The 16,394-nt window shown below is 36.3% G+C and overlaps 1 protein-coding gene across 1 annotated transcript in view; it reads left to right on the forward strand.

Moving 5' to 3' along the window:
• The window catches only part of DNTT (DNA nucleotidylexotransferase), a 96,840-nt gene that overhangs the window by 11,830 nt on the left and 68,616 nt on the right, over positions 1 to 16,394 (forward strand). Inside the window, exons 4-6 of the mRNA XM_067299533.1 lie at positions 10,953 to 11,123; positions 12,307 to 12,378; positions 15,410 to 15,533. Of these exons, the coding sequence (XP_067155634.1) occupies positions 10,953 to 11,123; positions 12,307 to 12,378; positions 15,410 to 15,533 (367 nt within the window). The remainder of the gene's footprint in view (positions 1 to 10,952; positions 11,124 to 12,306; positions 12,379 to 15,409; positions 15,534 to 16,394) is intronic.

Consider the following 16,394-nt stretch of genomic DNA (forward strand, 5'->3'; position numbering starts at 1 on the left):
GTTACATAATCGCAGCATAGACAATTAAATTTAACCGACAATTTTGTTCTTCACAGCCAAAGCTTGTAGCTGGGTAGGACTTGAGCAATGTATTACTGCTGAAATTGGATGGTGGCTAGAGGGCTGGAGCACGTGACTGATGAGGGGCACCTGAGAAACTGGCCTTGTTTAGTGTAGAGAGGAGATGGCTTCATGGGGACCTAATAGCAGCCTCCTTGTTCCTGCCAGGAGGCTCCTGGGCAGATGGAGCCAGGCTCTTTGCTGAGGTGCAGGACAGGAGAACAAGAGCCAGGGGTCATAAACTGAAACAGGGAAGGCTCCAAAGGGGGAGAAAGAAAAATTTTCACTATGAGAATAATAAAGCTTTGGAGCAGGTTGTCCAGAGAGGCAGTGCAGTCTCCATCCTTACAGGTTTTCAAAACGTGATGGGACAAAACCTTCTTTTGAACCTGCTTTGAGCATGAGGTTGGGCCTCCTGAGCTCCCTTCCCTCCTGAATGTTTCCATCACTCTAAAAACTGCTGCTTTCAAAATAGCTCCCGTGTCCCACTTTCTTCTAGAGGAGCAAAGCTTCATACTATGTTTTCATTTAGCCTCTTGAAAATAGTCATTGTTTTTCATGATTCATAAAATTCAGGTTGCCATAAAGGAAGATGTCAGACCCAATGCAATATGACCCAAAGATTCTGGAAAATACTGGCCTTCGTGAAGAGGTTTGAAATAAGTATCTTAGTTTTACATTTGCTGAAAACAGTGAAATATGGTAGTCATTTTGAAAGTAAAAAGGGAAAAGCAAAGGGAAAAGCAAAAAGTAAGTGTAATGGAAAATGACAAAAATACAATAACTACTCTTAGAAGGCATGATTTTTAATTATTAATAAGATACTGAGCACAGAAAGATCCAAAATAAGGGATAGTCCTTTTTAATGATACATTTTAAATATAATTTTAACTTATTAAATAATTTATCTCTTTACTTGTAAATTTTCACAGTATTTTTCTATTTTCAAAGAGGGAGTACTATAATTTTGGGGAATATATAGCTTGTCTTCAAGTTGTTGAGTTCCTGAATTTAGTCCAAGATTCGATTCAAACTTTATTGTAAAACTATGATAGCAGCAACATATTATTTATTGAGTGGTTTCTCAGTTGTACCTGCTTTTCATAGAGAGGCAGTCCCTAAATTATTTCCAGGTTTTTCATTGCAGCAGCCTTAATGTCAGACTACAACTTGTACTTGATAAATTAGCTGAAAACATTAGAAGGAATATAGTTCAATGACTGAAGTACTGGGGCTGTGTTCAGTTATCCTATATATCAAACATTTCTAAATCTGTGCAGAAGTTAGGTTTAGGAGTGACAAAGGTGGCCGTTTTTCATCCTCCTACTTTGAGAGAAACTGTTCTGAGCTCATGTTGTATTTTACTTCTGGAGGTGGTACTGCACAAATTGATAATGCTTATGAGTCTATCCAGCATCTGTATCTTGAAACTTATAATGTAACTCCTTAGGGCTGTTCTTTTTCCTCACAACCAAAACTTGCAATGACTGATAACAATAAGCTGAAGGCTTAGGTGTTTATGGACTGCAAGTGTTGACCCATTTCCTGGAGGTCTGCCAGTCAGTCTGCCTAATGTCACACGGGCTTGATTTTCAGTTTTGCTGTTGTTTTGTGGGTCTTGTATTAAACCTGTAATTCACGTTCTTGAATAAAAGTGTTCCAACATATTTTTCAGTGCTTAGCACTTAACAAATGCAATGAAGCGTTGGTATAATTTGGTTGTGCATGCTGTGGGCAGCCAACCGTTAAATGATAGATTTTCCCTGGCTCAATGCCATACATCCCGAAAATTAGGTCTAAACCATCTTGAATAATGGGCTGATGATAGTATTTTGTTCTAACAACTTTATTCTATGAGACAGAGTTATTCTCTTTTCTTACAAACGTTTTATTTTCTTTGGTTAGCTTGAAAATACTGAGTTTTGATCTTGCCTTTTACAGGGGCACAGAGCTTTTATTTGCTTTTGTATTCTTGGATGAACTCAGGGGTCCTTGCTTTTGCTAATGGACCTTGATGCCTTGATACCCTAGATCAAATTCTTCCCTTGAATGAGTAGAAGTTGTATTTGAGAAGGAGTAGCAGTTATGTTTGACATCTTTTAGTCTGTCCATAATAGCATGAAAACAGTCACTAATATGGCAGTGATGTGAGTATAATGAGGCTTTGAATCTCCTGCTTTCTAGAAAGAGACACTGTTGGAGACTTGATTATCTGGAGCTCAGATAACTGTAATTAGTCATCAGTTTTCATCTTAAGTCCTGTTCTGTATATATTTTACAACTGAAAGACCATTTATTAAAACCAAAGGGCAGGGAGATTTGATGAGAGATCGTGAGAACAATGTGGAGGAGGTCTAATATATGCTAGATGCAATTTCTATGCTTGGCTGTCCCATGTTCCCTTTATGGGGAAGACTTGGGAAATGACTTACAGATAGGTGCAGCAGATCAGCTTTACATCATGGAAGAAGCTACAGAAAGGTTGGCAAAGACAGTTCAGATGTGAAGTTTTCATGCCTATGTTCAATATGATGCAAATTCTAAAAAAATCATTTTTTGCGGGCCACTGAGTAGTAGCAGGGCCTGTTGTTTGTATAGAGAATAAACTTAGTATGTCCGGTCACATGCCAAGGAAGAAATAATGGCATTGTGTGGCAGCTTACAGAGGAGAAATACAACCCCTTCAGACCTGTGGGGCCTTCTGCAATCTTTGGGACACGCTGCAGGTGACCCTTTTGTGTAATGGCAACTGTTCAAATGACTAAAGATGCAAAGCAAAAGGCCAAATCATTGCACCAGAGGCTGTACTTTAACATGTTTCCTTTATGTTTGTCTTAAACATTAATGTTATGATAGAATATAATATTGCAATATTGTTCTCTGACTCATTTGGAAATAGTTAGCCATCCTCCCCCTCTCCCATCAAAAATAGACACTTGGGGGCTGCATTGGGTTTTCATGTGGTAAAATAAATGGAGTCATTCTGCTTCGCCCAAGAGGGATTGCTGGATCTGAATATTAATACCAGACTGCAATAAAATTCAGAAAGACATTCTTGTTTGAGAAGAATACAATTTAATTCTTACAGAAGAAACTAATTAAGTTGGTGGCAAATGGTTCTTTGATTCTGAGGCTTACTGCTAATGCTACTGACTTACTCTGCCTTGGCTGTTACTCGAGGTAATGAGAATGTGAATGTTTAGCCTGGGAAAGATGACTGGTTTTCTTCCCAATCTCTTAGTGAAAAAAATAGTTTGCTTTTTATTTTCTCTTCTTTTTGTACCTAGAGAAATACTTATCAGTTCTGCGAGTGGCTCTAGCATTTATTATTCTTCCATTTTAAAACCAGACCCTCAGGAGTCCCTCATTTTTAATTTTATAATGAACTTGAAGGCTCTATAGGTAGAAAACCACTCACTGAATACATGTTCTAAATAATGTGTACTGTGTCTTACTGACATGGCTTATTTGAGTAAAATTCTCCAGAGCGTACATCAAAATGGCAATGTGAAGTGTATATCTATCCAGAATGAACTGGCAGCTTGGTCTGAGGAGAAAATATGTCTTCTCATTTTTAAGACAATTAACAGGATGTCCCCGAAACACAGGGAGAGTATAATACATTTGCACCTTTCAGCAACTCAAATTCTCACATACACATCAAATCTATGCTGTTTCCTTTGAGCATATTAATACATGTAATATCTTTTTAACATTTTATATTTCTCATTTCCCTGTCTGTTTTAATCTGCTCAGGGTCAGTGTTACAGAATTGACTCTGTCTGCATTGCTGTCCTCTGCCAGTGAATCTTCTCTCACAGTTGTCGTCTGGCTTATCTTTCATGTTATGTGGAAAAATATGGAAACTCCTTGAGAATACTATTCTTTTCTGTTATAAGAAACTAACCTGTTGCTGTTATTTAATATGAGGAGCAGTTGGAGTTAACAGATATTTATCTCTGGAAAATATGTGTATATAAGAGCCTTGAGATTGCACACATCATACTGTTACTGTTATTCTTGTTCTCTCAGCTCCTCTGTTTCTCTATCTGACTTAAGGTGACATGATAAAGTCTTTGGAGTTGGGCAAGGATTGGGCTTTTCCCTTCAGTTCAGATCTGAAAAATCATAAAAAAATTACTTCAGATTGAATCAAAATGGATCATTTTTTTCACTTGGAAACCTCTTCAGTAAATACTACAAGTTGACTCAACATGTTTAATTATCCTTGAAATAAATACTTGAAAGTATATATATATTTTTCTCTGTGTGTGCATTTGTATGTGTGTGTATATATATATTTATGTAAATATATACTATATATATAAAAAGGTGTATACATGCACGATGTCTCTTCTCATTGACTCGTGAAATTACTTAGGATTTACACTGGGGAAAGTGAGAAGAAAATTAAGCCTGTTCTATTTCAATGGATTGTTCATTCTAAATCTCTTTAAAATCCCTTTGGTCAGTTTTGAATGGACGCTGAACATTGGCAACAGCAATATTATGAGAACTAACCCCCCCCCCCCAGATGTACATCTTACCAAATAAACTTCAAGTGGAAAAAATGAGAGAAAAAGCAATTTAACTCAAATTGCTGTTCTTAGTGTAATAGTCCTTCATAGTCCTTCAACCAAGTATCATGTGGTTTGGTTTCTTTCTCTCTTTCTTTCCTTTTTTTTTTTCTTGTTTAGCACACTTCAATATTTAGCTTTTTGGCTGATTAAGTCCACCTTTACAATGACATGATATTGTTGTTTTTTTATTTGTGTTGCAGTAGCATTTGAAGGCCCGAGTAAGACAGAGGCCTTTTTTATAAGAGATGCTGTACAAACACATCGTAAAAGACAATTCATGCCCTGGAGAGCTCAAAGCCCTAAATGGCGGCAGAGGAAAAATAGCAGGGGAGATGACGACAGGGAGAGCTGAAGCAACTCCCCAAGGTCACACAGCAGAAAAACAGCAGACATGGGCATGGAGCTGAGACAAGTGTCCTGTCCATGCAGACATAATTCTTCTTATTGTGACACCTTCCTTTGCAAAATAGTACAAGTTTAAAATATTTTCTTAATAACACAGTATTAGCAATGTCTGTCCTTGCAGAGTTTTAAACTGAGGTTATTAAAGACTATTTTGCAAGTAGCAATGCAATTTTCTTGATAATCTTATTCAAATCATATTCTTCTTGAATCAGATTCTTATCGAATCACAGGCTGGAAGCGTTAGCTCCTTTTGCTCTTCTGACTGTGAGCAGTCTCGTGCTCTCGGATATTCATGTTGCAAGTCATGGGGTCAGTTCTTCAGCAGGCATAAACTGGCATAGCACTTTCGATTGTTTTTTTTTCAAGAATCATTCTCATTATGTATTAGTTGAGGATCTTGCCCTCTGTGTTGATTTCAGTATTGTGATTTTCAGCAGTTAAAATCTTCTAATATTTTAATGTGCATTTTTACACATGGAAAATGCTTACTAGTGGTTTTGCTTTGTTGATGATATTTAACTTCGTAAGCCTTCACTACAAATATTAAATGAGCTTTGAAATTTCTGACAGTAATTCCATCCTATTCCCTATTTTTAACATAGTTCAGTAAAATCTTTGTTTACCTTTGTGTCTAAGAAGCTGGGATCTGGAAGCCCATTTCACCCCAGAATTTTTCCATAGCCCAGGTCTCACCAAAGCGCGTTCCACAGTTTTGGGCACAGTTAGAAAATTTGCAATCAAAACATTTCAAAAAGTGAAGAGCTGAAATGTAGCCCAGCTATCTTTTACATTTAATTAGAGCATCCTCTGGAGAATACTCTGGAGATTATGAAAATCCCACATGTGCTGGAGAACTCTAGAAATTTAGTTTCCTGTTAAATTATTATCTTTTAAACAGGCAATCTGAGTATTGATCTCATTGCTAAAGATGGTAAGAAGTTTAATGTAATAAATACCAAGGTTTAGACTAAAAGAGAGGTCAGCAGCTTTCCTTCTTATAACATCATAAATAGATTTCACCAGAGATCTAATAGACTGTAGGCTTTTTCTGAGTTAATATGGGAGGTTCATGTGCTTTTCCCCTCTGGAATATTATCCAATATGGACTATAATATTGAATAGATAGTAACTCCACTTGGAGATTAGTTGCTTTCTTTTTTTAAAGCAGAAAGACTTTATCAAAAAGAATGTCAAAAGCAGTTTTATGTAAAGAGACAGATCTGTAATTAATTGCAGCATTTGCAGGCACTGTTTTCTACAGGGAATAATGCATATTCAATACTAGTTTAATTGTTTATTTAAAGTAGCTTAATGAGCCCTGCAGAGGCAGGAAAACACTGAATAATGCAAACTAGAATGATAAAAATGCTTTGATAATATTTTCTCATTGACTGTCAACAGCCTCTGAGTAAAATGCTACATATGATCATCTTTTTCAATAATGGTGGTGACACAGCTTTTCTGAAAACCGTCCACCTGCTAGCAAAAAAGGGACTAACACCTCTCTAAAATAGCAATGGTACTGGTATATACAGACAAATTTGTCATGATGGCCGATTCTGCTGTCTAGAATACATCTATTTAAATGCCCATGTGAGAGGCCTCCTATTGGGAGTGAGAAGAAATCTCCCTAAATTTTTTCAGCTTCCTTATCCAAACGATGATGACTTTGCTGGTCTATGTCATTACTACATACTGCTGAGCAGGTACTTACAAGAACTGTTTTCTATGTGTCTGTCTGTATAGGTTATTTTAACAAGAAGGCAGCACTTGTACCTTTTTGTTTCCAACCTCTGATTAATTCTGCTAGTGTTAACCAGCAATAAGTGAGAAACTTCTCGCCAAACACTTCTTTCTTTGAGTATTCATTTGCATGGATTATAAAGGGGGAGACAGAGAGGAAAAGTAATCCTAATTTTGTGAGGGAACTCCAAACCTCACTTGAAACAAGAAGTGGCACCTCTTATTTAGTTAAAAAAAAAAAAATTCTTTGAAGCTGTAACGAACATAAAGAGGAAGAACTTGGCAGAACAACCTTTGCAGCTCATCCGCCCTGGACTCCTTGGGCACTGTGTCCATCCAGGAAAGAGGGCTGCCATGGTCCCAGACCCGCTGCCAGGACAACACTGAATCAGGGCAGTCCTTAAACCGCTTGAAGCAAAGGCTAGCTAAGGAGCTCACAGTAAAATTTTGTACTTCATTTAAAAAAACAAACAAAAAAAGTAGAGGAAACATCTGGCTCCCATCGCCTCGCTTGTAAAACGCCTTTGCCCATTGGCTTTGCAGTCGGTGCACGCTGGGTTTGTTCTTCCAGAAGGAAGCTGGGATAAATCCATGTTGCTCATGATCTCAAATTGGGCGTTAGTTTTCTTTCTAAATGGGAATTACAATGTACACCTGACTTAAACCAAAAAGATGTGTAGTTAGGTACAACATAAATGAATCCGTCAAGCAAGTAAAGACCTTAAATGTTTAAAAAAAAAAGGGGGTGGAGGGGGGAGTAATACTTGAATGAATCCACCAATTAGCTACTGCGAGAGCTTTAAAGACAGTGGTAAGGAGGCTAAGGTTTTTTATACTATTTTTATAACTTGTTTTCTTTCAAAGGAGCATTCTCTCCCCCCACGCTTTGAATTCTTATACCCAGGGGTTAGCTGGATGTAAATAGTGATAGAAACTTCCACATCAAGCATCTTGCTAAACAGCTCTCTATCTCAAGAGGTCTTTCATTAAATGTTCTGAAAACAGAACGGCACAGCACTTACGAATCTGGCATAAGCTGATAAATAAATATGCAGCTAAGAGTAGGATTTCTCTAGTGAGATGGACTACAGGTGACTGATCCTTAGAGAGAGCAAGGAGCGAGGCTGTGCTGGGGATGTAGAGCAAACCCAATTCTCTGTGGTAAGCCCGAATCAATTAGTGTTATAAGAAACTTACCCTTGAAAACAACAGAAGAAACAATGACAGATTCAAGATGGAACTGGTTCTAGACCTATTTTAGCTCTATGCTGAAGACCACAGGAAAGCAAGCAAAATATTAACCCCACTTCAGTCTATAAAAAATACAGAACTACAGATTTTAATGCTGCAACAATAATAATTAGTATTAACTTTATCCTATAATTTTGATTTTATTTTTTTTCTTAATAATAAAATTAACTATGCATTTTTGCCAGGGTGGTTACTTAATCACTTAATGACTTCATTATTTCTTTGAAAATGCTAGTTATTGATACTTTGAGTTTATTCAGAATGCAGAACTCTGTCCATTTCTGGGAAGTCTATGAGAACTGATCCAGCCGAACAGACCTGAATGTCTGAGCTAATCTTTGAAGATAAACTTTTGTTTGGGATCCTGTTTTTTTCCTAGAGAAGGAAAAAAAGAAAGCACAATTTCAACAGTTTCAGTCTGGATCAGATCATCTTCTATACTAATGGCTGAAAAACAGATTTCAGACAGATGTGCTGATAAATTGTACATACAAGGTTTTGCAAGTTAACTAGATCTTAACTGTAAGTACAGGAAAAACTAGAGAACAGCAAGCGAACCTCCCTAACCCAGAACACAGAGCAAACCATCAGCTTCAATATTCTCTTAGCAAAGTCTACAGGTGTGAAGAGAAAGATGCAAAACTCTTCAACATGGCACCATAGAGAAAAAGAGAAAATGAAGTGTTTTTGATCACATAAGGTGCCTCTAAAGGGATTCTGTCAAGCCAATTAAGCTTGCATGTTTTTGTTTTGTTAAAATGAAAGTTTTGCAAATCCTAGGGTCAGTAGAGATAACATTTTCTTCAAGATTTTGATTAAAACCTTCATTTTGCTTTAACGAGACAATAATGTTTATGATCTGAACAACACAACATCCCAGATGGTCTATTTTTCCAGAACTGACCAAAATGAATGGAATTTAATATGTAAATAATCTACATTCTATGTGAAAGGCATATTTAATTTTTAAAAATCTTTCTGTGCTTTAATAATTTAAAGGATTGATGCTCAAATAAGATTTTTTTTGTGTGTGTAAATCAGACTATTTCACCAATGCAGTGTGACAGAAGCTGTTCTCAATTCTGTGGGTGTAAGAAAGGAATGATTCACTGGATTTGCAGTCATGTCAGTTAGTGGGATTGGAACTGAGTCCAGTTCATCTGGAAATATTAAGTATATAGCATTTAGGATGTGCGAGGGCTGTTGGTTTTCATTTGGCTTTACCTTCCAACACATAACACATTAATGCAATGATAAAAATCAAAGCAAAATCTAGAGTTGTTTTTCTTTAAACTATTTAATCGTACATTTAACTACAAATGATACAAAATCTCAACCCTAAATACAAAGAGCAATCCCATAAATACCGAGGGCAGGAAAAAGCTGTTTAATCTTATTCTCTCCTACTATGAGTTGACATCACTGTTCTGATAAGTTGCTTTCTATGTCTCTGATACCTGTATTATTCCCGCTCTAATCTAATGAATGGCCAGATAGTGCCTCTAACCCTGCGTGCAGGGTAAAGTATAGGTAGGTTAAAGTAAAGGGAACCAAGTCCAGTGGAAGGAGGGATATGATAATATGGGTAGAAAGTTACTACCAGACGTACAGGGTGTTACTTCTCCTTATTCCTAAAAGACTTTCTGAACAGCCACGTGGATTAAAGCTCAGGGAAGTGTCACCAGCAGGCAGATGCATGCCACTTCTTCAGTGTTTCTAATGGCCTGTGGGTCAAAGAAGAAACAGCAGCAAGCTGGAAGACAGGCAGGATAAGCAACAGCTGATAAATACAGCAAGACCCACTAAACGCGACACCTGGCACTTTCAAGGCTGAGATCCCTTAGCTGCTCTTGAGAGACTGCCGGAACAGTGAGAAATTGGAAGAAAGCACTTACCTTTGCAGATGTAGTAAATTTTGAGGTTTTGTGTAAGGTTTTATTTCACTCAGTAAAATTTCTGGCTGCTAATCAGCAGCAAGTCTTCAAAAGTTCCTATCTTACTATTTTAGAGGTTATTCATATACTTTTTGCAGCATTTGTTTTCTCTCAAAAAGAAGTATTCTACACAAGGGAAGACAAAACCCCCCTTCTTCTTTTCAGCACTGTGGGATATATTCCCTGCATTTCATTTCTTAAAATTGTTGCTATTGAGATATATATATATACTATGGGAAGGAGTGGGGCACAAGAGCTGCATAAATGACATGGATAGTAAAAAAAACAACAACAAAAAATCATATTGGCAATCTCCAAGCAGTTTTGTGTGCAATATCTTCAATAAACCTAGCCATGGATAGATGAAGAACCATAAAATAAAATGTTTTTCTCATTGTATGGATCGTACAACTGGAAAGTGAGGGAAAGAGAGTCTGTTCCTTAAACTACTAAATAGAAACACGGCTACAAGTTCAGAAAGAAGGCGGTGGTTTCCAGTGTTGGCACAGACTCCTTTTTGGTTTTGTCTGAAAATGAAGATGTCACATACTGACCTGCTGCATTAATTACATTTGGGTGTAACTCACGGAGTAACGTAAAATCACAGAGATACTTCATATCGTGAGGCTCAGAGGGTTTCCTTAGCTTTTCAGAAGTGCTGAAAACATCTCTGTATGTGAAGCTGTTTATTAGATCTTCACAGAAGATGTAAAGTCTATCTCCTAAAAGATTTTAAACTTTGGCTTTATTGTAAATTAGAATCTTTTACCACTTTTGTCTCTAAAGTGAAATTTTAATGAAACCTGGAAAATTTTAAGCGATTAGATAATAATGCTGTTTTTTTCTTTTCTGGCAAGCTCTAGTTTTTCACCCCAGTATAAAGAGGTTATCTGTGAACTAGTACACAAACAGTAACTTTTCTAAGGAGTATGCTGAACACTTTAAGCGCTGATTAACCTTTTTTATTTTCCCCTCATAGGATGCCTTTGAAATAATGGCTGAAAACTATGAGTTCAAAGAAAATGAAATGTTCTGCCTGGAATTTCTGAGAGCAGCTTCTGTGCTGAAATGTCTTCCATTTCCGGTGGTCAGAATGAAAGATATACAGGGGTTGCCCTGCATGGGAGACCAAGTCAGAGACATCGTTGAGGTAGCGTAACTCTGAATTCTATGCCAATTGAGTCTTTTACAAATTTACTTTTAGAGGTCACAGGAAACATTGATATTTATGTCTGTTTACACAACCTGATGTATCTTTTGCAATAAATTTTATCCTTATTACTAAGAACACAATGATTTCTGGAAACCTTCTGTAATAACATAAATATCTGTGCTTTCCTTAAATCTGTACAGAAAAATAGCTGTCACAGAAAGGCCCCTTATGAATAAAGGTAATTTATGAATAAATACAAATAAGTAATGTGGTGTGATCTGTGTGTGTCATTTTAATAGGTTCACTCTAATTTGGATGTGAAGGTTAACTGTTAATAGTTTTGCTCATGTGACTTATTCTGCCCTTGGCAACATCATTTTTCTCAGTTGAATGCTTTATTGCAAATACTGTTTTTGCAAAACTAGTAAATATTTTAGTACTTTAATGTTAAATCCTACCTTGCCATGAGGTATAACAGGCCCTTTTATCTAGGTGATGGACAAACTTTACATTCTTATTGGAGCTTTGAATATCCCCTGCATTTTTCTTCTCTTTAATTCTTGGCCTTTTCAGGACCCCATGTCTTAGTTACTGTTATTCCAGTAGGCAGCTGATGGAGCATCTTAGCTGTCTGGAGAGGTCATTGCTGAGTGCTGTGATTCACTCCAGCTCCTCTTCTGCCTCAATCCACCAGTTAAGAAAGCAGCCTCTGAAGTGCTCTGTGTACCTGCTACCTGGGGACTGCAAATTCAATTACGGTGCCTCAGACAACAGGATGGAGTTTTTTGTTTCTTTATCAGAAAGACTAAAGGGAGCATAACTCAACAAAAATATGTCTGCTCTTAAAGTGCTCCTATTTTTTAAGAGAGGTAAACTCAAATAATGAAATTTAATTTTCAGGGCAACTCATTGATAGCTTAATTATTTTCCAGTTGTCAATTTGTGAGTAAATAAATACTGCAAAATATATTTCATGGTCCCAGTTTTTACTTCATCCTTGAGTAAATGGGAGTTCTGTCTGAAAAAGGATTGCAGAATTTGGTCCTAATGGAATAAAACAACATGCTTGTTAAGGGTGCTCTCCATGTTTGTACAGGTTGATAAGAGTTTCAATTAGATTATTTTATTACAGCTTTCTGTAATCTTGATTTTAAAAAGTAACATGTTTTTCTTTGTTTAGGAGATTATTGAAGAAGGAGAGAGTTCTAGAGCTAAAGATGTGTTAAATGATGAACGATACAAATCATTTAAGGTAAATCTTTTTAGGTGTGCTACTGCTGCTTAAAACTGCATATAATTCCCCATTTAGTGGATCTTAGGCATAACCTTCAATTTTATTATAAAGGAACATCATATATGAAATCTAAAGAAAGAGAAAGACTTGAATGAAGAGAGAGACTGTGGTAGAGTAAGAAATAACTCTGAAATCAGTTACCTTTTTTTAATAAGTGTGATGCATATACAATGACTGTTAAGCTCAAACTAAACAACCTCTTTTTCCTGAAAACTAATGTAAAGCACTACGTCTTCCTTGCTGTAAGTTTAACCCAATGTATTTTTCTCAGTTGGTTATCATTATTACGCTACACCTTCTTATTCTGATGACTCAGATCTATTTTAATTCTGTTGTACCTGAGGAAAAAGGAGGAAGACTGGGGACATTTCTTTGTTGTTAGGCATATTATAGATTCAGAAGCATATTCATGCTTCTGCATAGTTACAGGGAGTCTAGAACACATAGGAACTGCAGTTCCTATTTATTAAATATTTGTGAATTCTCTGCTGGAAAATATATTTTCAATTTTATCTGCATTTTTAGCCTCTGAAAATATTCTGTTTGTGTCTTCAGAAAAATTTAAAATCTGAAAGATTTAAAGATTTTAAATCTGAAAGAGTAAAACAAATTGGATTGTTTAATTGTCCTCTATATTATTTGCTTCTACTTCAGCTATTCAAGGGCTCTTCCATTCTCTCTGACTCATAATAGAGGTATGAAAGGACATTCAGTGATAGTTGTTGAGCCCATAACATTGGCAAGATTCAAAAAAAGAAGTGCAGATTCATATATATAGCAAGATTCAGGAACCAGACTTAGAATTAATGGTAATGAAGGTTGAGGAACAATCATAAAATGTTATGCTTTAGGGTTTAAGAAAATCTCTTGGAGATTAGAATAAAACCTGTTGGGAATGGATTATTTCAAATATGCTTTATGCCACCTTTGACATGTCAAATTACAACAAACCTATGTGGCTCTTCTGTTAGCTGAGCGCAGCTCTCAACATTTCGGCTAAACTGGCTGTAGCCAGTTTTTCCAATGATTTTGCACAGGTATCTGGGAAAGCCAAGAAAAAGCCCATAATATAGTCACACAGAATTACTGAATTCCTGAATTGTACTGTTTAATATGGTTCTGGTGACTGTTGCGAATCACTCATCATGACTTAAAAGATCACCACTGGTCCCAAGATCACAGTTATCAAACCACCAAAATAAATTATACAGTTTATGTTTTAGATGTAGGGTATGTGAATGGCATGGTCAGTTCTCTTCCATATGGAGGTAGATGCTACAGAGAAGGAGTTCATACCGTTCACTTGCACCAGCTGAAGCCCAGCAATGCTTGAATATGCAATCGAGGAAATGGGCTATCTGTTCCACAGAACACTCTCAGCAGTGTCTCTAAATTGATGTCTCTAAATCTACTGAGTAATAATGGATCTTAGTATGGGAAGAAGAAAAAGGGGTTTTTTTTATCCTAGAAATTCAGATAGTGGCATAGAATCCATTTTCTTTAGTCCTCTACACATTGCACAATATCAATAAAGTTTCTTGGAATAGTTCTGAACCAAGTAATAGACTCTTTTGAAAATGCAGCACTAGCAAACATTAAAAGATAACAATCTAAATGATTAAAAAATCACATTTTTTCAAAACTTCCATGTCTCAGACAAAGAGTAGGTAATTTCGTGCATTATATATAAAATGTTGGATAATTCCTATTTAATATTATCCAAGATTTTCATCCTTCAGTTTTCTTTATCATAATTATTTTCAAGGAATTAATCTCATTAGAAAAACACAAGATAAAGCTAACAAGTTTGGAGTTTAAAGTTTGTAGATTCAATGCAAAAGGACAGTTATTTGTGTCATACATAGCTATTCATTGAATTCAGTAATAGAACAATGAAACTGTTGAGAGCTTCAGTATTGACAAAGTAAAGACAGAATGTGCTTTTGGATGAGCATGAAGGTTTTCTCTCCTGCTTTCATATCACTATTTATCTGAGATATTGATCCAATGAATAATGCTTACATCCGTGACATTTTTGCTTTACATCCTTTTTTGGGGAAGAAGTTAATGTACAAAATGACTTTGTAATGAATGGAATATAACCGTAGCAAAACTTCAGAGAGTGGTTATTTTTGGGTGATTTTTTTTTTTCTAGTGGGCAAAATAGTGAATTCTGTATTACAAATGAGACTGATTGGAATTTAGTTTGGCTCACATAAGGACTGGCAGATTGTAAGACTGTGCTTATAATACGGAAGCAAGCAAAAATTACCCCTCTATTTGTACTTGGAGTTGAATCCCATTTTGGAAAACAATATTCGATATGCCTTCCAAACATTTATGTTTTATAAGATGCAGTACAAATTAGTACTACATGATTAGATGCCTTTATGTACTTATCATCTGTATCCATGCACCACTGAGGCCCATTGCCCTCAACGTAGAATATAAAGAGCTGCAGTGTTGCCGCTCATCCCATCTCTTGGGAGTGCAGTGGCACCAACATCAGATTTACAAGTGAAAGCTGGTAGTGCATAAAATAAAAAATCATGATGTCAGTCAAAATTAGTAGATTGTATTGAGACATTTCTTAGACTTTGATGTCGGTGTGAGGTGACCCATCTGCATAACATAACATTATTGTTTGTGTCTCTTAATTACTTTGTGCAGTAAAAACAAAGACTACTATTCTTATTTCAAATGTTTGTTGAAATTGCATGATTAGCTTCATCATACAAAGATGCTGGGTATACTGTATTATTGCCTATGTGTCACTCTAATGAGAACTGTCCATGTATAAAGACTACTGTCTGCTGGAGGTCACTGTGCAAAGAGAGGAAGTTGTATCTGTATGTCTGTATTACAGTATTATTTATCTTCAACAGATGGTGAATTCTGCCCAATATTTTCATTGTTAAACCTGTTTGTTACCTACTTATTGGTAACTCTTTTAGAAAAACTGAAATGTATGTTCTTTCATTGAACTTAGCAATTTACTTCAGTCTTTGGAGTGGGAGTGAAGACATCTGAGAAATGGTACAGAATGGGTTTACGGACTCTGGAAGAGGTAAAAGCTGAGAAGACCCTGAAGCTATCAAAAATGCAGAGAGTAGGTAAGATCCCATTAAAAGTCCCATTAAAAACTCGTCATCTCTGTGCTCTAAGAACTTGAAAACAGAATTGGCATAGAGACAAAGTTCATTTATACATCCTTTATCTTGCTGCGGTATGTTTTGAATACTAAATTATGTTAAAAAATAATATTTGGGGTATCAGGAACCTCACTTTAAAAATGTCACTCCAAAAATACAGATATGCAATTTTTATTGCTTACGTAGATGCCCAATGAAATCTGCTCTCATACACAAATCTATTAATAGGACATAATTACACAGGTTGTGGAAAAACTCCAAAGCTAGGACAGGCCAGAACTATTTTTCAGAGGAGACTTGTCTCCTTTAAGACAGCCCTACTCTAGAGATGAATCAAGATTTGTAATAAAATATGGACACTTGTAGGATAACACCATAATCCTAGCATATCTTAACTCATTGTCATTGGCAATGAGTATGAAACATCGTCAAATGAATAATGTTGCTTCACTTTTCTGTGCCATTTCCTTAAATAAAGGAACCCATTTAAACAAAGGAATCCGTCACATCAAAAGAAGAGATTCTATAGTGTGGTATTAGAATCATATAACTTTATTTTTTGCGTCCGTGTGTTTTACACCTCCTTAGAATCCTTTGGATTAGTTTAACTACATTCATGCTCATTTTTCCTTTTTCCTTTACAAATCATATCCAAATGGGTTGAAGCCCAGCAAGACTGGGCTCTTTTAATACCAGGCAGACATAAAAATAGGTGGGATACTTTGCATACCCAGTAATCCTCTGAGCCCTGTACTTGGGTAGAATCCTGTCATTTCACGAAGAGTGTCTTTCAAAGCTGTATACCCAGAAATGCCACTGATG

This window comes from Apteryx mantelli, chromosome 7 (assembly GCF_036417845.1).
Source record: "Apteryx mantelli isolate bAptMan1 chromosome 7, bAptMan1.hap1, whole genome shotgun sequence".
Classification (NCBI taxonomy): Eukaryota; Metazoa; Chordata; class Aves; order Apterygiformes; family Apterygidae; genus Apteryx; species Apteryx mantelli.